The sequence below is a fragment of the Pristiophorus japonicus genome, chromosome 6, assembly GCF_044704955.1.
Source record: "Pristiophorus japonicus isolate sPriJap1 chromosome 6, sPriJap1.hap1, whole genome shotgun sequence".
In the NCBI taxonomy this organism is placed as follows: Eukaryota; Metazoa; Chordata; class Chondrichthyes; family Pristiophoridae; genus Pristiophorus; species Pristiophorus japonicus.
In genome coordinates this window covers 40,257,822-40,283,928 of record NC_091982.1, presented here as the reverse complement: position 1 = coordinate 40,283,928, position 26,107 = coordinate 40,257,822, and the positions used below count along the sequence as shown (strand labels likewise).

The window sequence follows — 26,107 nt, the reverse complement described above, 5'->3', positions numbered from 1 at the left end:
GAAGAGTAGTGCAAGGAAGGTAGTGCAGGGGTCCCCTGGGGTCATCCCCCTGCAAAACAGATACACTGCTTTGAGTACTGTTGGGGGGGATGACTCATCAGGGGAGGGCAGCAGCAGCCAAGTTCATGGCACCGGGGCTGGCTCTGTTGCACAGGAGGGCAGGAAAAAGAGTGGGAGAGCGATAGTGATAGGGGATCCAATTGTGAGGAGAATAGATAGGTGTTTCTGCGGCCGCAACCGAGACTCCAGGATGGTATGTTGCCTCCCTGGTGCAAGGGTCAAGGATGTCTCGGAGCGGGTGCAGGACATTCTAAAAAGGGAGGGAGAACAGCCAGTTGTCGTGGTGCACATTGGTATCAATGACATAGTTAAAAAAAGGGATGAGGTCCTACAAAACGAATTTAAGGAGCTAGGAGCTAAATTAAAAAGTAGGACCTCAAAAGTAGTAATGTCGGGATTGCTACCAGTACCATGTGCTAGTCAGAGTAGGAATCGCAGGATTGCGCAGATGAATATGTGGCTTGAGCAGTGGTGCAGCAGGGAGGGATTCAAATTCCTGGGGCGTTGAAACCGGTTCTGGGGGAGGTGGGACCAGTACAAACCAGATGGTCTGCACCTGGGCAGGACCAGAACCAATGTCCATGGGGAGTGTTTGCTAGTGCTGTTGGGGAGGAGTTAAACTAATATGGCAGGGGGATGGGAACCAATGCAGGGAGACGGAGGGAAACAAAAAGGAGACAAAAGCAAAAGACAGAAAGGAGATGAGGAAAAGTGGAGGGCAGAGAAACCCAAGGCAAAGAACAAAAAGGGCCACTGTACAGCAAAATTCTAAAAGGACAAAGGGTGTTAAAAAAACAAGCCTGAAGGCTTTGTGTCTTAATGCAAGAAGTATCCGTAATAAGGTGGATGAATTAACTGTGCAAATAGATGTTAACTAATATGATGTGATCGGGATTACGGACACGTGGCTCCAGGATGATCAGGGCTGGGAACTCAACATCCAGGGGTATTCAACATTCAGGAAGGATAGAATAAAAGGAAAAGGAGGTGGGGTAGCATTGCTGGTTAAAGAGGAGATTAATGCAATAGTTAGGAAGGACATTAGCTTGGATGATGTGGAATCTATATGGGTAGAGCTGCAGAACACCAAAGGGCAAAAAACGTTAGTGGGAGTTGTGTACAGACCTCCAAACAGCAGTCGTGATGTTGGGGAGGGCATCAAACAGGAAATTAGGGGTGCATGCAATAAAGGTGCAGCAGTTAAAATGGGTGACTTTAATATGCACATAGATCGGGCTAACCAAACTGGAAGCAATACGGTGGAGGAGGATTTCCTGGAGTGCTTAAGGGATGGTTTTCTAGACCAATATGTCGAGGAACCAACTAGAGGGGAGGCCATCTTAGACTGGGTGTTGTGTAATGAGAGAGAATTAATTAGCAATCTCATTGTGCGAGGCCCCTTGGGGAAGAGTGACCATAATATGGTGGAATTCTGCATTAGGATGGAGAATGAAACATGCTTGATAAATCTTCTGGAATTTTTTGAGGATGTTTCCAGTAGAGTGGACAAGGGAGAACCAGTTGATGTGGTATATTTGGACTTTCAGAAGGCTTTCGACAAGGTCCCACACAAGAGATTAATGTGCAAAGTTAAAGCACATGGGATTGGGGGTAGTGTGCTGACATGGATTGAGAACTGGTTGGCAGACAGGAAGCAAAGAGTAGGAGTACATGGGTACTTTTCAGAATGGCAGGCAGTGACTAGTGGGGTACCGCAAGGTTCTGTGCTGGGGCCCCAGCTGTTTACACTGTACATTAATGATTTAGACGAGGGGATTAAATGTAGTATCTCCAAATTTGCGGATGATACTAAGTTGGTTGGCAGTGTGAGCAGCAAGGAAGATGCTATGAGGCTGCAGAGTGACTTGGATAGGTTAGGTGAGTGGGCAAATGCATGGCAGATGAAGTATAATGTGGATAAATGTGAGGTTATCCACTTTGGTGGTAAAAACAGAGAGACAGACTATTATCTGAATGGTGACAGATTAGGAAAAGGAGAGGTGCAACGAGACCTGGGTGTCATGGTACATCAGTCATTGAAGGTTGGCATGCAGGTACAGCAGGTGGTTAAGAAAGCAAATGGCATGTTGGCCTTCATAGCGAGGGGATTTGAGTACAGGGGCAGGGAGGTGTTGCTACAGTTGTACAGGGCCTTGGTGAGGCCACACCTGGAGTATTGTGTACAGTTTTGGTCTCCTAACTTGAGGAAGGACATTCTTGCTATTGAGGGAGTGCAGCGAAGGTTCACCAGACTGATTCCCGGGATGGTGGGACTGCCCTATCAAGAAAGATTGGATCAACTGGGCTTGTATTCACTGGAGTTCAGAAGAATGAGAGGGGATCTCATAGAAACGTTTAAAATTCTGACGGGTTTAGACAGGTTAGATGCAGGAAGAATGTTTCCAATGTTGGGGAAGTCCAGAACCAGGGGTCGCAGTCTAAGGATAAGGGGTAAGCCATTTAGCACCGAGATGAGGAGAAACTTCTTCACCCAGAGAGTGGTGAACCTGTGGAATTCTCTACCACAGAAAGTTGTTGAGGCCAATTCACTAAATATATTCAAAAGGGAGTTAGATGAAGTCCTTACTACTAGGGGGATCAAGGGGTATGGCGAGAAAGCAGGAAGGGGGTACTGAAGTTGCATGTTCAGCCATGAACTCATTGAATGGCGGTGCAGGCTAGAAGGGCCGAATGGCCGACTCCTGCCCCTATTTTTCTATGTTTCTATGTTTCTAGTAGACTGGGTCTTTACTCGTTGGAGTTCAGAAGGATGAGGGGTGATCTTATAGAAACATTTAAAATAATGAAAGGGATAGACAAGATCGAGGCAGAGAGGTTGTTTCCACTGGTCGGGGAGACTAGAACTAGGGGGCACAGCCTCAAAATATGGGGAAGCCAATTTAAAACCGAGTTGAGAAGGAATTTCTTCTCCTAGAGGGTTGTGAATCTGTGGAATTCTCTGCCCAAGGAAGCAGTTGAGGCTAGCTCATTGAATGTATTCAAATCACAGATAGATTTTTAACCAATAAGGGAATTAAGGGTTACGGGGAGCGGGCGGGTAAGTGGAGCTGAGTCCACGGCTAGATCAGCCATGATCTTGTTGAATGGCGGAGCAGTCTCGAGGGGCTAGATGGCCTACTCCTGTTCCTAATTCTTATGTTCTTATGTTCTTATATCCACTACTTCAACCCACAACACCCATATTGTATGCCTGGAAAAATTTGGACCCCACACTAAGCAAAACCCTATCCTATTTGGTTGGTGCATATTGGTGTGTGACAAGGTTAATCACAGCTTACCTCAAATCTCAAACCTTGTGAAATTGGCACGAAACATTACACTGCACAGCGTATTGTGACAACACGGGATCAGACGCTACAGCACAAATTTTTTATCAACCATTCCTGCACCAGAAACATCAATTGATGATCGAACAAATTTTTATCGGACCTGAAGGCATAGCGGCAGGGGTTGAATTATCCTCCCACAGTCAGAGCTTGTTTAGGGTTAAAGGGAGCGTTCCACACTGCACCCTTGCGGTTGCAGGCACACATAAACCCCAGGATTTAGGACAAATGGTTAAAAGAATGGAAGGATCCGCAGTACAAGAGGAATGGCACACACTCAATGGAACTTTGGGGCAATATGAAAAGGAGAGGGGCTATTCTGTCAAGTTGAATGGAAAATATATTTCGATGCTGTCTTAGAAGAAAGTATGCTTTCAGTCACTAGCTTCCCATTACAACAAAGCACAGCAGAGCTTCTTGCTAAGGTTCCAGAGCAACTATGGTCTACACACGCAAATGAAGTAGGAAAGATGCTCACAGCAGAACCATATAAGGCAGCGATCAATTCGACCACCCCACTCCCCAAGAAGCCCCAATACCCCTTGTCTCCAGCCGCAGAACAAGGTATCAAGCCAGTCATTAAGTCCCTGTTGGCCCAGGGAATAATCGTTCCAACTAGAAGTCCGTGTAACACGCCGATCTTTCCGGTGCAGAAGCCCAATAGTGACAAGTGGAGATTTGTCCAAGACCTACGAGCTGTGAATCATTCTGTATTCCCAACTTATCCGGTGGTACCCAACCCGGCAATTATACTTGCCAGTATTCCGGCAACCTCAACGTATTACACAGTGATTGATCTGTGTTCAGCATTTTTCTCAATACCCATTCACCCAGAGTCTCAATTCCTGTTTGCCTTCATGTATAAAGGACACCAATATACGTGGACAAGACTCCCGCAGGGATTTACCGAGAGCCCTACTATATTCTCACAATGCCTAAAGAGGGGTCTGGAAGATGTAATTTTACCAGCAGGTTCTACACTTGTGCAGTATGTTGATGACTTATTGCTCGCCTCACCCTCCAAATTGGCCTGCGAAATGAACTCTCTTGTGTTATTAAAAGCCCTGGCCTCGAAAGGACACAAAGTGTCATAGGCAAAGTTACAATTTGTCTCAGAAAAGGTTCGGTATCTAGGACACGAATTGGTCAGAGATACGAGCCAATTGACACAAGACCGAGTAAAAGCAACCTGCTCTGCCCCACTACCAGTAACCAAGAGAGAAAAGAAACACCTCCTCGGCATGTCAGGATATTGCTGGCAATGGGTTATGAGTTATTCCGAGATCGTTAGACCACTGTTAGACATGTCCATGCCCGCACTACCAGAAAAGTTGATTTGGAATGAGGTGTCCCGGAATGCTTTCCAGAATCTTAAACAGTCCCTCACTTCAGCACCAGCCTTGGGATTACCAGATTACACTAAGCCATTCAACTTATTTGTTCATCACAAGTCGGGTTTTGCACAATCTGTTTTGACTCAGTTACATGGGGACAGGCAGCGACCGGTAGTGTATTTCAGTACCCAACTAGATCCAGTGGCACGCGGACTATCAGGATGTCTTCCTTCGTTGGCAGCAGCTTATTATGCTGTACAACAGGCTCAGAAAATAACTCTAAATCATCAGACCATTCTATACATCCCACACTCTGTCGAGATTTTACTTACTAAATGTGCCACCCAACACCTAACCTCCGCAAGAACCACTAAATATGTAGTTGAACTGTTATCAAATCCGAACCTTATCATCAAAAGATGCACTACCTTAAATCCAGCCACTCTACTCCCCACGGAAGAAGACGGCGAACCCCATTCATGTGAAATGGTAACCGAATTAGTGACTAAACCACGTATCAATCTAACAGATGTACCAATGTGTAACCCTGATCTAGTGTACTATGCTGACGGATCAGCCTTACGAAATGATAGGGGCCAACCTAGAGCGGCTTATGCAATTGTAACCAAGTTTAATGTTGTTGAAACAGCCTCTCTTCCCGACTCCTTTTCAGCCCAACAAGCTGAATTGTTTGCGTTAACTCGAGCCTGTATTCTGGCTGAAGGACAAACAGTTAATATCTACACTGACTCCAGGTATGCTTTTGGGGTATCACATGACTATGGACAAATTTGGAAGATTCGCGTGTACCTGATTTCTTCAGGAACCACTATCAAAAATGCATAACAAGTGGAAAATCTCCTGCGAGCCATTCAATACCCCTTGAAACTTGCCATTATCAAATGCCAAGCACATACAGGCCAATCGAATGAGGTGGCACTTGGGAACGCCAGAGCTGATAATGCAGCTAAGTCAGCAGCTCTGTCAAAAGGGGGGATGCAGGTGTCATTGTTCCCACTAAGGAAAAATAATTGCTCAGACCCGCCACCCACTATTAATGATGTGCTGGCCTTTCAGACACAGGCCAGTACGGAGGAGGTGGTGACCTGGACGAAGGATCAATGTTATAAAAATCCAGAAGGAATATGGGTTCACCACGACGGCCGTGTGGTGGCACCCAAATCCTTACTTCCATGGATTGCCCGATGTGTTCATACATTCACACATGCAGGCAAAGGGGGAATGGCAGATTATATTTTGGCAACTTGGTATGCACCAGGTATTTCGGCAATTGCAAAACAAATCTGTGAAAATTGTGTTACCTGTCAGACAATGAATCTGGGTAAGACGGAAAAAGTAGAATCTGCCTCCCACACAAATCCAGTCGGGCCTTTTGTACATTTACAAATGGATTTTATTGAATTACCTATGTGTATGGGATTCAAGTATGTATTAGTTATTGTAGATGTGTTCTCTAGATGGATTGAAGCTTTTCCATGTAAAAAGGCCGATGCCACTACTGTTGCTAAATGTTTGTTAAAAGAAATCGTACCGCGCTTCGGAATCCCTGCTAAGCTTTCTAGTGATAACAGGTCACATTTCACGGGAACTGTTATAAGAGAAATGTGTAAAGCTTTACAGATTAATCAACGTTTTCATTGCAGTTATCATCCGCAATCAGCTGGACTTGTTGAAAGATATAATGGAACGCTTAAAAATAAGCTGGCAAAATTATGCAATGACACTGGACTGAAATGAACAGAACTGCTGCCCTTAGCTTTGATAGTAATGTGATCTGCAACCAACAGAACAACAGGCCTGTCACCGCATGAGATAGTTATGGGATGTCCCCAACTACTACCTTTTACAGCACCATTTACTGCAAAATAAATGGACATCCACAAAATAGAGGAAAATATGTTGAATTATTGTATTGCACTAACCAAATGTATTTCCAGCTTTCATTCACAGGTAAAGGAAGCTCAAGTCAAGCCAGCGGAAGGGAAGTGTCATAACCTGGAGCCCGGGGAATTCGTTTACATCAAAATCTTTAAAAGAAAAAGCAGTCTACAGCCAAGATTTGAAGGACCATACCAGGTCTTGCTGGCGACTAATACTGCAATCAAGGTAAAGGAAAGACCAACATGGATCCATGCATCCCATTGTAAAAGGGCACCCGACCAGGAGGAAGGGAAGAAGGAACCAGAGGAACAGAAAAAGGAAGACTGAATAAGGAACTGTATGGACTATGGGGACTGATGGTGCTGGGCTTGACAGGGTTTTACTTTGCATTGTTGATTATACCAGGGGTACAGACACGCCACCGAAGGGAACTGCAAGTAAATGTATTTATGGCACTGAGTCATAAGTATGCTCAAGAAAGAAACTTGTCGAGTTGTTGGATATGTTCCCATGTACCTGTCCGAAGGGGGTATTCCCCTAAGATCTGTCCCTCTTTAACGAATCAGAAATAGTAGAATGGTTGATAGTGCAAAATAGGACAAACCTAACCAAGGTGTCAGAAACAAAGGAGCAAACAGAATGGAGGTCAGCGGGGTATAAACTTACAACCTTCCAGGGATGGTACCAGCCCAATTATAATAATAACCGTCAGCCACCCTTCCTAAGTATTACTCCCGGAATAGGAAATCCTGAAGGTATAATATGCCTAGTGAGTAATGAGACTAAAGGACCAGAAATGGGACGCAGCAAGTGTTCCCAAATGACTAAATGGCAAGCCACAACTAACCCCACTGATGGGAGAAAGATAGCAACCGTTGGCTGGACAATGGTCCATAACAAAGCCCCAGGTGAAGGGTGGGAAGATGAGACCACTTGAGTATGGATGACGCGAAAGGACCAAGAGCTGACGTCCTATAATTGCACCTACTTTATTTGTGGCCATAAAGCCTACCCATGGTTACCAGCCAACTGGACAGGGTCCTGTTACTTAGGATATGTGGTACCCTTTATCAGATCAATAAAGACTCTAAGGGATGCCTATGGAAGTCATAGATTTAAACGGGATTTGACATGGCTAAATGGAATATTCAAGGTAATGGTGCCATCCTATGGAATAGCATCAACCGAATGGCAGTTACGGGAACTGGCTAACTTAGTCGAATCAGTAGCCAACGCAACTTCCCAAGCCTTTGAAGGGGTGAATGATGAAATGGTAGCTATTCGAACAGTGGCTCTCCAAAATCGTATGGCCTTAGATTATCTCCTAGCCAAGGAGGGAGGGACATGTGCATTAATAGGTGGAGAATGCTGTACGTATATCCCAGATAAATCAGAAGAAATCGGCAGTCTAGCTGAATACATTAGGAAAAAGGTAATAGAGTATAAAAAGGCAGTTGGCCAGGACGGTATCACCTTGTGGGGTTGGGCATCGGGATGGTTGGGATCCCTCGGGAGATCTGTGGTACAGGGTTTGATCATATTCCTGCTGATAGTCTTCGCCCTATATCTTTTATTTGTCTTGGTTAAGTGTTGCTGTGCCAGGCTGGAAAAAACCATGTTACCAACCGAGACCACGGCTAGAGTTATGGTAGCAACAACTACTGAAGGCTCTTGTGTGGAAATGGAAATAGAGAGACTGTACAAGATCAGAATGGATTAAGTTGTCCTTGTGAAGGACAAAATGGGGGAATGTGGAAATGTATTTTTTATCTAAGCTGTACCACACTGTATTTTTGTGCCCTTTTTAATATAAAACAAAATGGAGTCCTGGTCCTTCCAGAAATTTCTGCAACATGCAGTCGGTTTGCATAAACAGCTAAACCGGGCTTGAAATGGCTGATCGCCACCAGACAGCTAGGAGGCAAGTCCTGCTGAGATAAGTATTCCCCCATGTTGCTCTCCTATTGTCTATACGACACCAGTTCCACTCCACCCCACTCTTTTCGAAGTATTCAAACCACCAGCCATTATCTCTTATAGAGACCTCATCCATTTGATGCAAAAAGATAACTGACCAGGAAACTGAACCATCCTGACACAATGCAAGGCAGGTAATAGCTCATTACCAAACTCTCATCGAGTAATGGCCGGTTGGCCAACTAATAACCCTGACAAAAGGAAATATCTGGAAACCATGTCAGGACAAGGATGTAGTAATTAACTCTTTATCTGTATTCACTGACTGCGAGACAGCCAATACACAGGGAGAGGCCATAACTTGGGTTTTACTGTATAAATATCTCGTGAAATTGTACTATTACGAAGGTGTTCACTTGGCCATTGACTGAGTGTGACCTTTCCCTTGCTAGCAAGTAAATTAAAGAAACTTCTGCCGGAGCTGAAGGTGTCTGAGCCGTTTATCGGAGGTCGAGATTTCGACAAGCCCCAGCAATCTTTATCGTCCTTAAGTTTCTCAGAAAGCCCCCAGGATTGGCTCTTGATTCCAAGGCCATTTCTGATTGGCTTCTCCTCATACATGTGTCTGTCTGGGGGACCGGTGCCATTCCTTGATTAGGTTAATGGCTTTCCAATATACAAACAGAACATGCTGGAAGTCTGTGAGCATCCATTTTGTCTTTTTCAAAACTGTCTTTTCGCATAATCTCATTTTTTAACATTTATATATAAACAGAATCAATTTGGCATTACTAAACACTTCTATTCTTACAAACTCCCCGCCTTGAGGGGGAAATATCTTTATTGACTCCTCATATGGTTTATCTCCTCAGGGCTCACATCATAAACATGAGAGGTTTCTGATAGCTCTGTTGTTTATGTTTCTGTGAGGTGGATAACTGCTGTTTAATGAGTTTTAAACTTAGAGAGAGAGAAAAATGCATGGCCTGACTCGGTCCCCACCTCGTAAGGTGTGTGCCACACGTAGGGGATTTACTATAGTAGAATAACATCTCCAGTGGAGACTCTCCCCTTCCCGTATCTTAAGTGCACCATCGCTTCTCAAAGCACATTGACAATATTCGTGAGTCAGGCTGCAGCTCCCGCTTCTCCATCTTTCCTCGACTTCGGTCGTGGCCGTTATCGTCCTGACAATCGTGAGGATCCATAACATGGTCTGTGGGAAACAAGATCAGTGCAGTATGTGATGTTATGTAGTACTCAAATCACTGACTCCACACAGTCTGGTGCTGTAGTAACTGCTGTGACCTTGGTCCTTTATTGTGTAACTCCAGAATGCCCCTCAGGTGTGGTGGGCAGCCGTTTATACTCTGTCTCGCAGGCACTTTCGGGTCTCCCACCACAGTGCCCCTTGTGGCGCACCATTGTAACTATACATTTAATGTACATGGACAATACATAATATCTCACTCCCCCCCAGTTTCAAATGCAAATTGCCGGTAACCTCAGCCTTGTTCGTCCTGGTTGATTTGTGAGTGTGAGTCCATGATCATCCACTTCCCTCTTCCCCCCCATGTGGAGATTATGCTTGCGATCCGGTGCAAGCATGTGGTGCTTGCAGTCCTTACATGGGTGATAGAAGTACACAAACATAATCTCCAGTAGAAAGCAGGTACACATAGACAGTACATTTGTATGCGTTGAAGAGTTATATCAAAAGGTTGCAGGTACACTGAACAGTTATTAAATCCCAGCTCCACTGGGTGAGGTATCGTGGTGGCATACTGCCCCTTTTTGCCCGAGGTAATGGGCTGCGCTGAGACAGGGTATGGCAACTAGTGCATTGCCTCTGTTCTCAGAAAATAGTTGCCTTTGCGGCTTATCTGCAGCCACTGAACAATTGCATAAATCACATAAAATCAGAAATCGCATTAATCCATTAGTCATGTTAGTCACAGATCCATTAATCCTTTTAACTGTGCATTGTGATATTAACTCTTTTCACCAATCATATCAATCATTTTAATCGCAGTAATCATTTTAGCATCAAAATATTAACTCTTGTCATAAATCACGTCATCATTCAAATCACAGCAATCATTTTGACTCACTCTTGCCCTTACAAAGGTCTCTTTGTGGGGATCGCCAACGGTGTAAGGCCCCTTTAAGACTCCTGGGTACATTTTCCTTTTAAGACGCTATTTTGTTTTCCCCACGAGGTTTCTACTGGGCGTTGCCATTTTAGGTGCTCTGCTGGTGCCTGCCTGCCTCTCTCTGCAGAACTCTGCTGCCAGGAGGCTCGCCGCCATCTTGAACTCGCTGTGCTGCTGCCTGCTCTCCCTTTCTCTCTCGAGCCGCCATACTCTGAACGCACCCGGGAGCCGCACCGCACCGGCCCCCGCACCGCCGCATCCTCCGGAGCACCCCACGCAGCTGACCTTTTTGCCCGTGAGTCGCCACACACACACAAGTCCTCCAGAGCCGACCTCCTCACTGCCGCAGCCGATCCTGGATGAGCCCCGCTCCTTGGAACATCGGCGAGCGAGTCCTGCTCCCGAAACTGCCGATTCACCGCTCCTCTCGCTGCAAGCCCCGCGAATGGCCGCCTCTGCCTGCGGGCTGACGGTGCCTGCTGGGGCAGCCCGTTGAAGCCCTTCTCTCTTCTCCAGCTCGGTCGGAGCTGCTGCTGGTTCCAGCGCCTCTTTCTCACACTCAGACTTTGCAGGGGAGAGTCGACGGCCACCGCTGCTCTGCCCAACCCCACACACGCTTCCTTAGCTGCCATCCGATCCGAAGGTGGAGGCCTGCTCTGCCTGTGAACACGGGGGACAACAGTCTGTGGAGGAATGAAGTCTTCCCAGCTCCCACAGGCCTTCCCCATCCATCTCCTGCCGAGTAGCATCGGCCCATCGCCTGCAATGATCCACAAAGGTAAACCGTGCGTCTCGCCACCGTGAGATACCTGCACATCCGCTCTGCCAAGAACAGGTATCAGTTCCTTGGTGTAGGTGCGCAGCTTCGCAGTGACCGGGACCAGCTTAGGTCGTGCAGCTGGGTTGATCCACAGTTTATCAAAAATTTCCTGACTCATCAGCGACTGACCCGACCCCGTGTCCACTTCCATAATCACTGGGGCTCCGTTAATCTTGACTTCCATAATCACTGGGGCCGAATCGTCGGTACACGTATACAGTCCAAACGCACCATCTTCTTCTACCTGGGGCTGGGATGCCCGTCGAGGCAAACCGCAATGCTCCTCGCTGGATAGCAGATTATCTACCATCTCCTCAGCCACACATTGAGTCGTGTTTCTTTTGCACATACGCTGAAGATGACCTTTCGTGTGGCAGGTATTGCACGTATACTCCGCAAACCTGCACCGGTGAGCCTCATGGCTTCCTCCGCAGCGCCAGCATGGTGCTACTCGATTAGCCCCCCTCGGCAGACTCTGAGTTCCAGGACCCTGAGATCCATGCTCTCTGCCCTGGGCAGAGCCAAGTTCTGCAGTTTTGTCCGTGACAGGCGCTATCCTGTGGACAGTTCCTGTCGGGTTCGAGACCGTGTGGATCATCTGCTTGGTGCTACAAGTCGAGGTCACAAATTCCCGGCTGATGTTGATGGTTTGCTGCAGGCTGACTGTCGGTTCAGTAGATAGCAGCTTGTGAAGGAGACCCTCATGGCCAATCCCCATAACAAAGATGTCTCACAATGCCTCGTTAAGGTGTGTGCCAAAATCACATGGCGCCGCAAGTCTCCTGATGTCCGCAGCATATTTTGTGACATCCTGGCCCTCAGGTCTGCAGTGGTGGTAGAATTTGTGCCTGGCCGTGAGGATGCTCTCCTTCGGCTTCAGTTGGTTAGGAATGAGGTCAATCAGCTCCTCATATGACTTGTCCTTGGCTCTCGCGGGTGCCAGCAAATCCCTAATGAGACAGTAAACCTCATCGCCACAACTGGACAGCAATATCAGTGCGTTCGTGTTCCCTGTCAGGTCGTTTGCTATAATATGGTACTCGAGCCTTTCCGTAAAGGCATCCCAGTCATTACCCTCTGTGAAATCCTTTAGCGTGCCCAAAGTAGCCATGGTTGCGTGAAGAGCTCGTCCGTGTCCTTGTCGCCAATTTGTGATGTATGTAGCACTCAAATCACTGACTCCACACAGTCTGATGTTGTAGTAACTGCTGTGACCTTGGTCCTTTATTGTATAACTCCAGAGTGCCCCTTAGATGTGGAGGGGAGCCTTTTATACTCTGTCTCGCAGGTACTTTCTGGTCTCCCACCACAGTGCCCCTTGTGGCGCACCGTTGTAACTATACATTTAATGTACATGGACAATACATAACATAGTATTTACTCTTTGGCAGTTTTTAACTGACTAATGTGAAACCACTTCTTGTACTTAACACCCTTTTTCCCATAACTGGATCAAATAAACCGCGGGATTCAATCGGTCTATAATTGTATGTGGTCCCCACCACCTGGGCTCAAAGGCATGCTTCTTTTTCCCATAATTTGGAATCATTACTGAGTCTCCCACCTCATATTCAAAGGGACGTACTTTCTTGTCAAAGTACCTTTTAATTTGTCTTTTTGACTTCCCCAATTTGGTGGCCACAAATTGATTGATCTGATCGGTGTGATCTACCACTTATTTCAGTCGCTTGGAACTACATGGTTTCATTGTCAGGTGCTCATCACTGTTAATGATAGCTGGCCTGGTGTTCTCATGAGCTTCCCCATCATGGCCTGATATGGGGAGACCCCTGTTGTTCTATGAGGTGTGGACCTCATTGCCATTAAGCACATTGGCAGCATGTTAGCCCATTGAGTGGGGTGGTCCACGCACAATTTTTTTAACATTAACTTGAGGGTCATGTTCCCCCTTTCATAAGAACATAAGAACATAAGAAATAGGAACAGGAGTAGACCATACGGACCCTCGCGCCTGCTCCGCCATTCAATAAGATCGTGGCTGATCTGATCATGGACTCAGCTCCACTTCCCTGCCCGCTTCCCATAGCCCCTTATCCCCCTATCTTTTAAGGAACTGTCTATTTCTGTCTTAAATGTATTCAATGTCCCAGCTTCCACAGCTCTCTGAGGCAGCAAATTCCACAGATTTACAACCCTTTAGAGAAGAAATTCCTCCTCATCTCTGTTTTAAATGGGCAGCCCCTTATTCTAAGGTTATACCCTCTAGTTCTAGTCTCCCCCATCAGTGGAAACATCCTCTCTGCATCCACCTTGTCAAGCCCCCTCATAATCTTATACGTTTTGATAAGATCACCTCTCATTCTTCTAAATTCCAATGAGTTAGAGGCCCAACCTACTCAACCTTTCCTCATTGGTCAACCCTCTCATCCCCGGAATCAACCTAGTGAACCTTCTCTGAACTGCCTCCAAAGAAAGTGTATCCTTTTGTAAATATGGAAACCAAAACTGCACACAGTAATCCAGGTGTGGCCTCACCAATACCTTGTATAGCTGTAGCAAGACTTCCGTGCTTTTATACTCCATCCCCTTTGCAATAAAGGCCAAGATACCATTGGCCTTTCTGATCACTTGCTGTACCTGCATACCATCCTTTTGTGTTTCATGCACAAGTACCCCCAGGTCCCGCTGTAATGCGGCACTTTGCAATCTTTCTCTGGATGACTGGGAGTGGTGAGCAATATGTAATTTGTGTTTTATCCCCAACATTTCCTGCAGGTGGGTAAAAATTTTACCCGTAAAGTATGAACCTTGATCACTGTCCACTTGTACTGGTACTCCCCACCTACAAAACACATGATTCAATAGTGTTTTGGCTGCTGTGATTACGGTGTTGGAGCGGCAGGGGCATACTTCGATCCATTTAGTGAATTGATCCACCACCACTAGAGCATGCTGAAAATTGTCTTGCGCCTGTGGAAGTGGCCCAATGAAGTCTACCTGGAGGTGAGTCAATGGTCCTTGAGGTGGGGGTGTGCTTTGAAGCAAGGCTCGGTTAGTGCATGTGGGAGGAATGTGTTGCAGGCACGGTAGGCATCGTGCCACGTATTGGTTGATTGTTTCCCTCATGGGAGGCCACCAAGCTGTGGATGCTACCTTATAGAACGTTACCAGGGCCGAATAGTGCCCTGCTGTGGGGTGGGAGTGAAAGAGGGTGAGCAGTTCCTGACCCACCTCTAATGGAACACACACCACCGGGCAGGCGTTTGGCTTTCTTTTGAACATCAGCTACTGCTCATATGAGTCAGGGGCAGTGGCTAGCATGGTATTGGGAGCCCAGGCTGTTGGTTGAGGAAGGGGTCTGCCTTCCTCGTGCCAGATGCTTACAACAGCATATGACCAGTATTGCTGCTGCAGGGATTTCAAATCAAGGTGATCTGTTTGGAGGCCTTTCTAACAGCATTGCAGGGCTCAACAACTATCTCCTCTATCTCCCCATCAATCGCAGCATCCTTTGCTGCTCAGTCTGCTCTGGAATTTCCCTCACTATGTGGATCCCCTTTTCTATGGGCTGCTACCTTTCCTATGAAGCAGGGCTGGGATCGCTGTTTAAGGTATTCAGACCAGGCGTAACCAGGACCCATGGACCAGGGCCTTAACGTCTATCGTACGATAGTCGTTTTTGTGGTATAAGGGCAAGGAGAGCATGGTGTTTATAGCATAGGCACTATCGGACCAAGTATTCACGGGTCTATCTGAGGTTTCCTTCACAGCAGTTAGAAGTGCGGCGATTTCTGCATATTGTGAAGACTGTCTGTTGCATCTTCGCTGGATGGTTCTTTCTGGCAATAGCACAGCATACCTGGTGTGAGGGGATCCCTCAATGTGATATGAGGACTCATTGATATAGACATCTGGGGCACCCTGTATGAGCTCTTTCTGCACAGGATAGGTCTCAAAGTTAATCAGGGGTAACGGACATTCATGTGGGTCCCACTCATAGATCAGAAATTGTGGCAGCAATGTGGTGGGTTTGGAAATGGTATCAATGTCTCTTTCCATAAGTTCCAATGTCCATTTGCTGAGGCGCTGCGAGGAAACTAGCGAATCTCCAGGTTTCATCAGTAGTTTCAGAGGTGTGTGTCCGCTGTGCAGGATTGTAGCCTGTAAACCAGTAATATAGGTAAAGTGATGTACCGACCAGAAGAAGGCCAGTAGGTGGCGCTCGTATGCGGTATACGTCTTTTCTGCCCCCTGCAGGATTCGAGACACATATGCAATTGGCTGTAGTCGATCAGTTCGCGTTTGGCTGCAGTGAGGCTTTGTTCTATGGCCCCGACCTCAAAATGGAAGGGCTGCGTGGGATCAGGAGGAATCAGACATGCGGCCTGTATCTTTGCAATTTTTAATTTAGCCCCGGACTGGGTGTGAGCATCAGCCCATGCCGGGCGTATGTAATCACCCGGCAGTTTTATTAAATCATACAGGTGTTTTGCACACTCTGCAAAGCCTGGGATAAAGTTCCTTTGGTACCCCACCAAACCCAAGAATGATCGTAGGGCTGTTTTGAAAGTGGGTAATGGCAGTCGCTGTATTATCTCCACCTTGTGAGAGTCAGGGGATGATCCTCCTGGAGAAATGGACACTCCGAGAAAGGTGACCCATTCTTTTACTAATTGAGCCTTTCGGGGATTCACCTTTAGTCCCGCCTGACCCAACAATGTCAAATGTTTGTGCAAAAGGGACAGATGCTCCTCCATGCTGTCAGTTGCCAGCAGTAGGTCATCTACATACTGCAGCAAGCAGGTAGGGCGGGAAAAGTCTTTTAAAATTGCAGCCATTCTTTTGTGGAATATCGTGGGGGCATTGTGGAACCCCTGAGGCAGGCATGTCCAGGTGTAGCTCTGGTCCTTCCCTGTACTGGTCTTCCCTTTTAACAGGGATACTCCAGAAGCCATTGGCGATGTCGAGGGTCGAGAAGTACCTGGAATCAGCAGGAATTTGAGATAATATGGTGGGAGTTTCTCACTATCAGTGAGCAAGCTGGTTTTACAGAATTTAACTTTCTGTAATCAATATAGTCAGTCGCCAGCTGCTATCAGGCCATGTGGGTGAATTGGTTGCGAAAGTGCCTGTCCTAACAACACCCTGCTCAACTAGGGATTTTATGGTGTCTCGGATGTCAGGGTGACTCTCGTTTGGGATGGGGTACTGTTTAGTGAATAAGTGGGGGGAGGGGTCCCTCAATAGATTCTTCGCCTGCCATTTTTCCACAGTCATGCTTGCATGTGGCAAACACCGTTAGGTGTTCCTGAATTAGTTTTGCCACAGCTTCATTTTCGCTCCCTGAAGGGTCATACTCAGATGGCTTTTTAACAGCACAAACCGAATGAGCATCTGAAATTTCTATCACTCCTGTCTTATCTCTCAATCCCATCCAAACACAGTCCTGATTCTAATCTATCATCGCGCCATACTGATCCAACACATCAGTCCCTACAATTCCCCTTCCGTCGGGGGTGATCATCAGAATTAGCGCTGGGACCTTACAGGTGAGGCCTCCCAACTGAAGTTCAGTGGCCTTTCCTGTATATGCGGTGGTTGTATCACCGTTAAACCCTTTAAGGGCCATACAACCCTTGCCCACCTCAGGGTATGGGTGTGGATGATGGTAACGGCTGAGCCAGTATCGGTAAGCATAATCTGCTGCCTGCCCCCCTTTAAGACAACAAAGACAACTGGTCTCCCGCTACCATCACATCGGAATCCCACTTCCGACCAATCTTTGGGGGCTGAACCCTGGTCATAGGATCGATCCTTGAATGGGTTTTTCTAATGAGTGTGCATCGGTGATTGTGTACACCAGTAAATTATTTTACATCCTCCCCGTGGCAATTTGGGTTTGTATGAGGGTTATCAACTGGTCCAATCGTTGATCTGTCCCAGAGGGCTTGGATTTGTCCTTCTTTAGAAGGGTTACTAACTGAGCCAATTGGTGTTCAATCCCAGGGGGTTTGGGTTCGTCCCTCGGGAGGTATCTATGCGTTGCTTCATGGTTCAGTGCTGGTCTGGGTCTGCTGCACTCTTTTGCTAGGTGGCCTACCTTCTTACAATTAAAGCACTGTCCCTTAAAGGGATAGTACCGAGATCCCTCCACCGTTGACACTGGTTTATTTGCAGTGGGTGGTGACTTCACTTTTAACTGGTCTTTTACCATCTCCCAGGCTATTTGAGTGCTGGTCTCTATATCTGTCCACTGATTGGTGGGCCTCATGGCTATTCCCAGGGTGGTTTTAACTAAAGAGTGGAGTTGGGTCAGGAACATCGATTTAAATTGTTCCTGATTCTTCCTACTGTAGCATTTGCAGGTGCCTGGTTCTGGATACGTTGATAGATATTGTACAGGCGATTACCGAAGGCTTTAGGGGTCTCGCCTGGGCGCTGCTTGGTCTAATTAAACAGAGCCACTAAGTTCAAGTTTTGGATCCCTAAATGGTTTAGGATCTCGGTCATGAGTGCATCGGCCGCTGTGCCAGGCTGGAGGACTGCGTCTGGCAGAGTATCTTTTAGGGAAGTGAATCAGGCCAAGAGGAGGACTCGTGTTAAGTCTCTCTTCCAACTCGGGGTGACCCCTCCTGAAATTTGCCCATCATTAATGGGCCCCAACTCATGGCTACATGCCGTGGCGTCAGCAGCAGATATGGGCCGTGAGTCGGTATGGTTACTGGCGATGTGGCCATGCATATTATGTCGTAAAAAAGTGGTTACTACGGCTACGATTGGGTCGTGTCTCCAAGGTAACCCATCCTACACCACCACCCTGGGGATTATACTGACTGCCTTTCTCTTCCCAATCTGTCTCTCCCTTGTCCCCTTCTGCTGTCTCTGTTATGGCTCCTTGTGTTACTGCGGATACCAGGGCCTGCTGCTCCCCTAACTTACTTTTTAGTCTCACTATTTCTAGTTGGCACTGGGAATGGTCTGCCTCCCTATGTGACTTCTTAATTACTTCCCTTAATGCTCCCCTAGCATCTTCTATCTCTTGCTGGAGCCCCAAGTTTTCCAATTTATATATTTTTTAACTCTAATTTGTTTTCATGTGCTTCAACGACAGCTGCTGTGGCATTTAAATTTGAGAGGCTTTGTTGTTGTAGCAACGAAGCTGCATGTTCGGCCCCTCTCTAATTGCCTAATACTGTGGTTTAATTGACCAATTTCTTGTCTTAAATGCTGTATTTCTCCCTCTTTTAACTGCTTCACAAGTTGGAGGCCTTCTTCCTTTTACTAGTGGAGTGCTGGGACCCCAACTATTTACAATCGATATTAACGACTTGAGGAAGGGACTGAGTGTAACGTAGCCAAGTTTGCTGATGATACAAAGATGGGAGGAAAAGCAATGTGTGAGGAGGACACAAAAAATCTGCAAAGGGACATAGACAGGCTAAGTGAGTGGGCAAAAATTTGGCAGATAGAGTATAATGTTGGAAAGTGTGAGGTCATGCACGTTGGCAGAAAAAAATCAAAGAGCAAGTTATTATTTAAATGGAGTAAGATTGCAAAGTGCTGCAGTACAGCGGGACCTGGGGGTACTTGTGCATGAAACACAAAAGGATAATATGCAGGTACAGCAAGTGATCAGGAAGGCCAATGGTATCTTGGCCTTTATTGCAAAGGGGATGGAGTTTAAAAGCAGGGAAGTCTTGCTACAGCTATACAAGGTATTGGTGAGACCACACCTGGAATACTGCATGCAGTTTTGGTTTCCATATTTTCGAAAGGATATACTTGCCTTGGAGGCAGTTCAGAGAAGGTTCACTAGATTGATTCCGGGGATGAGGGAGTTGACCAATGAGGAAAGGTTGAGTAGGTTGGGCCTCTACTCATTGGAATTCAGAAGAATGAGAGGTGATCTTATCGAAACGTGTAAGATTATGAGGGGGCTTGACAAGGTGGATGCAGAGAGGATGTTTCCATTGATGGGAGAGACTAGAACTAGAGAGCATGTTCTTAGAATAAGGGGCCGCCCATTTAAAACAGAGATGAGGAGAAATTTCTTCTCTCAGAGGGTTGTAAATCTTTGGAATTCGCTGCCTCAGAGAGCTGTGGAAGCTGGGACATTGAATAAATTTAAGACAGAAATAGACAGAAATAGTCCATGATCAGATCAGCCATGATCTTATTGAATAGCAGAACAGGCTCGAGGGGCCGTATGGCCTACTCCTGTTCCTATTTCTTATGTTCTTATGTTTCTTTTGTTATTTTATATCTTGAATCTCTTTTTCTTTTAGTTGAATCTCTTTTATTTGCAATTCTTTTAAACCCTGTATCTCTTTTGCCCTTTGTTCTTTCACACTTTGAAACTCTTTTACTTGTAGTCCTTTTAAATCTTGTATCACTTTGGCCCCCTGCCTCATTAATTCCTCATCCCTTCGGGCACAATAAAATGCGCAGAATACCAAGAGACCGTTTGCCCATTTTGGCCATAGCTCTCCTTGATCTACTTTCTCCTGGATAAATGCCACGCGCTTCCCAAAGGACGCATGTTGGCCTTTACGGAAGTAAGGTGCCTGTGCCTGTAACTTTTCTATGTCCTTTATGGGTACCTTTTTGGCCAATTTCTTCTGATAAACAATCTCAACATTTTTTTTTGTTGGCTTTCTGTTCATGACCGATCCCTTCATCCTGTGTCTTTTGAATTTAACTGCTGTTGGGTCCCCACTTAAACAGTTCCAACTATCGAGACGACTGCTGCTTAAGACGCAACTTCTCCCGATCCGTTTAACCGTTTATAGTTTATACTTCGCAAACAAGCAAACTACCACGGCAAATGAGCCAAAGGTGGGCAGCAGAAAGGACACCTTCAATACCTCCCTGATAAAGTGCGACATACCTGGGAGTCCCTGGCAAAAGACCGCCCTAAGTGGAGGAAGTGCATCCGGGAGGGCGCTGAGCACTTCGAGTCTCAATTCAAAGAGCATGCAGAAATCAAGCGCAGGCAACGGAAAGAGCGTGCGGCAAACCAGTCCCACCCACCCCTTCCCTCAACAACTATCTGTCCCACCTGTGACAGAGTCTATGGCTCTCGTATTGGACTGTTCAGCCACCAAAGAACTCACTTCATGAGTGGAAGCAAGTCTTCCTCAATTCCGAGGCATTGCCTATGATGATAATGATGATACTTCGCAACACAGGTTAGAATCACAACTCCTGAAATTTCCAATTGTTCAAAAGAATAATCAAAAGCTATCTCGCCAGATCCCGGACGAGCCCCAATTTTGTAAGGTTTCTAAATCTCTGGCATGAAATTGACAGCAAGACTGATTCTTTTAAAATAATTCGGAATAGTTTATTAAACACACACATGCATGTCTTATCAGAGAACAGCAGTCGTCAGCTAACCTACGGATCTATTTAGTTACAACAGATTATAAAAAGGTATACTTCACTTTCCTCTGGCTGGCTGAGCACACGGCCTGCTGTTTGGACTGGTCTTGAGAGGACGGTATTCGTGTTTTGTCGTGTGCTCAGGAGAGATAAAGAGAGCCCCAGCAATCTATGCTTGGTCTTTATAGTCCTTAAGTACATTGTTTCTCAGAAAGCCCCAGGATTGGCTCTTGATTCCAGGGCCGTTTCTGATTGGCTTCTCCTCATACATGTGTCTGTCTGGGGGACCGGTGTCATTCCTTGATTAGGTTAATGGCTTTTCAATATACAAACAGAACATGCTGGAAGTCTATAAGCATCCATTTTGTCTCTTTCAAAACTGTCTTTTCATATAATCTTACTTTTTAACATTTATATATATACAGAATCAATTTGGTCATTACTAAACACTTTTATTCTAACACCTCGCGGTTCCCGATCTAGGTTCACCCATCGCGGGGAGAACCTTCAAGGGAGGTGCGCTGCGCCATGCGCCACCATCTTTTATTTCCCTCTTCCTAACCAGTCAGGCCGTTGGCCGCTTCTTTCACGGGGTCCGGGCCGCCATCTTGCAGCCCGGCACTCTGGCTCCATGCCGGGCTGCGACCACGGCACCCTTAGCCTTGGTGGCCCAGTGGAGGCCTTCAAAGGGCCTGCAAAGTTTGCAGGGTCCCTCCCCTTCAATAGAAGGGGAGGGGCATTGAAATGTATTAAAGCTACATGGCGAGGCCATGTAGTGCTCCGCGATGTGCCCGCGTCGCGCCCCCAATCCCACCCCAATAGGAAGTGGAGTGCGCGACATTGGGCTCCACTTCCTGTGAGGGGCGGTAACCGGAATTTCGTAGCCGGGGCGGGATTTCCTCGCCGGGCACAGGACGTCCTGCCTCACTTCGCTTACCGACCCCAAACTAGACGTAAACAAACTTAGACCCCTGAATGTCCAAGAGCAATTTCTCCCCCCATGATCTTTGGGGCCAGAAAATATACTTGTGACCAGGAAACTTTGGATTGATTTAGAAATCACAATAAGTCAAGAAAGATTTTGCTGATAGTGGGCGATGAATTGAATCAGTTAGTAAGAATCTATTTTGTTCCAAAGAGAAGAGAGATGTGCTTGCCATATGACGTAGATCATGTTACTTGTTTGTGATAAGATGGCAACAGATTCTTTTACTTTAAGTAGAAAACAACCTTTTTTTTCAGATTTAATTGGAATTTTGGAATTCATCTTTTTGGTTAATTATAGCGTTTCATTGGTTAAATCCTAAAATCAGAGGGCCTGCTTATATAAGGATCTTGGGAGCATCCAGACTATTGAACGACCAAAGTCAAGAGCTGTTGTAAGTCATTACCATACTGCACACATCAATCAGTCTTGGCAGAAGTAAAGCTAAAATTGAGAGGCTTTTCTTTTCATCTTTCCGCACACTGTTTATTCAATCCGGGTGAAGTTAGGGAATGAAACATGCAGCCTGAAGCTGCAGCTGAGGAATACAAACACCACTCTCACCTCCCAGCTCTGGTCAGAAGTTCAGTTTCCTGTCAAGGAGTGAGTTCAAAACATAGGATCCATCTGTGTGCACTCAGCTGGCTACTAAGCCTTTGAGAACCAGAGTAGGATTTTATTATCGCATCCAAAAATAACACACAAAGAGAATCTTGTCTGTCAGAGAGGTAGTTCTTGGGTCATTGTTTTGGAACAGCACAGGATTCATCTGCTGAAGGGGCAAATTCAGTTCAGTGTATATATTAAAGTTCAATCGGGTTGTCATCTATTTCTACGTTCAAAACAGACAGCAGAGCAGCACAAAGCTTGAACAGAGGGCGCAGATCATGATCAATTCTTTCAACACGTGTTTTTCATATCATCCAAAAAGAACAGGTTCCATCTTTGATGGCACTGGCCCAAATCTTTCTTACTGTTATCTTCTCTGAGCTGAAAAGGAACTCCCAAATTTACTCCATTACTAAAGATGCCTCTACGAATCTTAGCATTGGTCTTTCATTCCAAACACTTCTTTCCCCCTCAACAACTCCACTCCCAAGTCCATCCAGAACTTGAATTGTTATGTATTGTCCAAGCACATTAAATGTATAAGTACAATGGTGCGCCACAGAGGGCGCTGTGGTGGGTGACCTGAAAGTACTTGCAAGACAGAGTATAAAAGGCTGCCCACCACACCTGAGAGGCACTCTGAAGTTGCACAATAAAGGACTAAGGTCACAGCAGTTACTACAACACCAGACTGTGTGGAGTCAGTGATTTGAGTGCTACGTACACCACATTGGCGACGAGGACACAGACGAGCTTCACTCAACCATGGCTACTCTGGGCTCGTTAAAGGATTTTACGGTGGGCAATGATTGGGAGGCCTTTTCGGAAAGGCTCGAGTACTACTTTACGGCAAACGACCTGACGGGGGGCACGGATGCACTGAGAGAGAAGCGTAAGGCGATATTGCTTTCCAGTTGTGGCGATGAGGTTTACTGTCTCGTCAGGGATTTGCTGGCACCCGCAAGCGCCAGGGACAAGTCATATAAGGAACTGATCGAACTCATTCGTGACCAACTGAAACCGAAGGAGAGCATCCTCACGGCCAGGCACAAATTCTACCATCACTGCAGACCTGAGGGCCAGGATGTCACCAAATATGCTGCGGACCTCAGGAGACTTGCGGCGCCGTGTGACTTTGGCATACACCTTAACGAGGCGTTGCGAGACGTTTTTGTTTTTGGGATTGGCCATGAAGGTCTCCTTCACAAGCTGCTATCCACTGAATCTACAGTCACCCTGAAGCAAGCCATCACCACCAGCCGGGCATTTATGACCTCGATTTGCAGCACCAAGCAGATGATCCACACAGGATAGCGCCCGCCACGGACAAAACTGCAGAACGTGGCTCTGCCCAGGGCAGAGAGCATGGACCTCGGGGTCCTGGAACTCAGAGTCCGCCGAGGGGGGCTAATCGAGTAGCACCATGCTGGTGCTGCAGAGGAAGCCATGGGGCTCACCGGTGCAGGTTTGCGAAGTATACGTGCAATGCCTGCCACACGGAAGGCCACCTTCAGCGCATGTGCAAAAGAAACCTGACTCACCATGTGGCTGAGGAGATTGTAGACGATCCCAGCGAGGAGCAGGCAGAAGAAGATGAGACGTTTAGACTGTACACGTGTACCAATGATTCGGCCCCATTGATCATGGAAGTCAAGATTAACGGAGTCCCAGTGAGTATGGAAGTGGACACTGGATCGGGTCCGTCGTTGATGTGTCAGGAAACCTTTGATAAACTGTGCGTCAACTCAGGTGCACGGCCCAAGCTGGTCCCGGTCACGGCAAAGCTGCGTACCTACACCAAGGAACTGATACCTGTTCTTGGCAGAGCAGATGTGCAGGTATCCCACGGGGGCGAGACGCACGGTTTATCTTTGTGGGTCATTGGAGGCGATGGGCCGACGCTACTAGGCAGGAGGTGGATGGGGAAGGTCCGTGGGAGCTGGGAAGACTTCATTCCTCCGCAGACCGCTGTCTCCCGGGTTCCCAAAGAGCAGCGCCGACCGAGCTGGAGGAGAAAGAAGCAGTTCATCGGCAGTCGAAATCCCCACACAGACGAGCAGACCCTGGAAGAGCAGTTTTGTAGGTGCGGGCCGATCGCTGGGCCGCGGGCCGGCGACGTGCTGCGGGCGATGAGCGGGAGGTCCATCGATGGCCGACAAATCCGGGGGCCCATGCAGAGGAAAAGTCAGGCGGCGGTCGCGGCTACGGTGGTGGCGGCTACGGCAGCCACAGGAGAGGTGGCTACGGCGACCGCAGGAGGGGCAGCAGTTGCGGGGACAGCGACAGGAGCGGAGGCTACAGCGGCGGCAGAGGCTACGGCGGTGGCTGGTGTGACTCGGGAGAACGCGAGCCAGAGCGGCGGATATGGCAGCATTTATGGAGACTGCTCTCACAGGGACTATGACTGATCGAGTCCAGGGAACCACTTCTGCCAGAGTCAAGATCAAATTGTTCTTGCCCGTTTTTCTCCTTTCTTTCTTCCTTGTTCCTTCTGTTCCTTCTTCGCCAGCGAGCTCAAGATGGTGGCGAGCCTCGTGGCAACAGAGCTCTGCAGAGAAAGGCAAGCAGAGCAACTAAAATAGCGGCACCCAGTGGATGCCTTGTGGGAAACACAAGATGGCGTCTTAAAAGGGAAATGCACCCAGGAGTCTTAAAAGGGCCTTACACCATTGGCGGTCCCCACAAAGAGACTTTTGTAAGGCAAGAGCAATTCTAAATGAGCAATGTGAATGTAGGATGATGGATTTATGATAAGAGTTCATATTTTAATGCTGAATGGTTACTGTGTTTAAAATAATGGATATGAATTATGGAAAGAGTTAATACCACGAGGTACAAGTAAAAAGGTAATGGATCCGTGACTTACATGACTAATGGACTAATGCGATTTTCGATTTATGTGATTCATGCAATGGTTCAGCGGCTGCAGTTGAACAACCAAGGCGACTACTTTCTGAGAACAGAGGCAACGCACCAGTTGCAATACCCTGTCTCAGCGCAGCCCATTACCTCGGGGGGAAAAAAGGGGGCAGTATACCGCCACCGTACCTCACCCAGAGGAGCTGGGATTAAATAACTGTTCAGTGTACCTGCAATCTTTTGACATAACATCTGTACCACATATTATATGTACCATACAAATGTACTGTCTATGTAGACCTGCTTTCTGTTGGAGGTTATGCTCGTGTACTTCATCACCCATGTTAGGACTGCAAGCACCACATGCTTGCACCGGATCGCAAGCATAATCTCCACATGGGGGGGAAGAGGGAAGTGGATGATCATGGACTCACACTCACAAATCAACCAGGACGAACAAGGCTGAGGTTACCGGCAATTTGCTTTTGAAACTGGGGGGGAGTGAGATATTATGTATTGTCCATGTACATTAAATGTATAAGTACAATGGTGCACCACAGAGGGCGCTGTGGTGGGAGACCTGAAGGTACCTGCAAGACAGAGTATAAAAGGCTGCCCAGCACACCTGAGGGGCACTCTGGAGTTGCACAATAAAGGACTAAGGTCACAGCAGTTACTACAACACCAGACTGTGTGGAGTCAGTAATTTGAGTGCTACGTACACCACATGAATATTGCTCTCTTGTCTGTGGTGACACTTCTAGTATCTCATTCACAGT

At 46.9% G+C, this 26,107-nt stretch overlaps 1 protein-coding gene across 1 annotated transcript; it reads left to right on the top strand.

Moving 5' to 3' along the window:
* The first annotated feature begins 24,388 nt into the window (after positions 1-24,388).
* LOC139266101 (RNA-binding protein 3-like) lies at positions 24,389-24,877 on the top strand. Its single transcript, XM_070883948.1, has one exon. The coding sequence runs from the start codon at positions 24,389-24,391 to the stop codon at positions 24,875-24,877; it is 489 nt and encodes a 162-aa protein (XP_070740049.1).
* Positions 24,878-26,107: the final 1,230 nt, after the last annotated feature.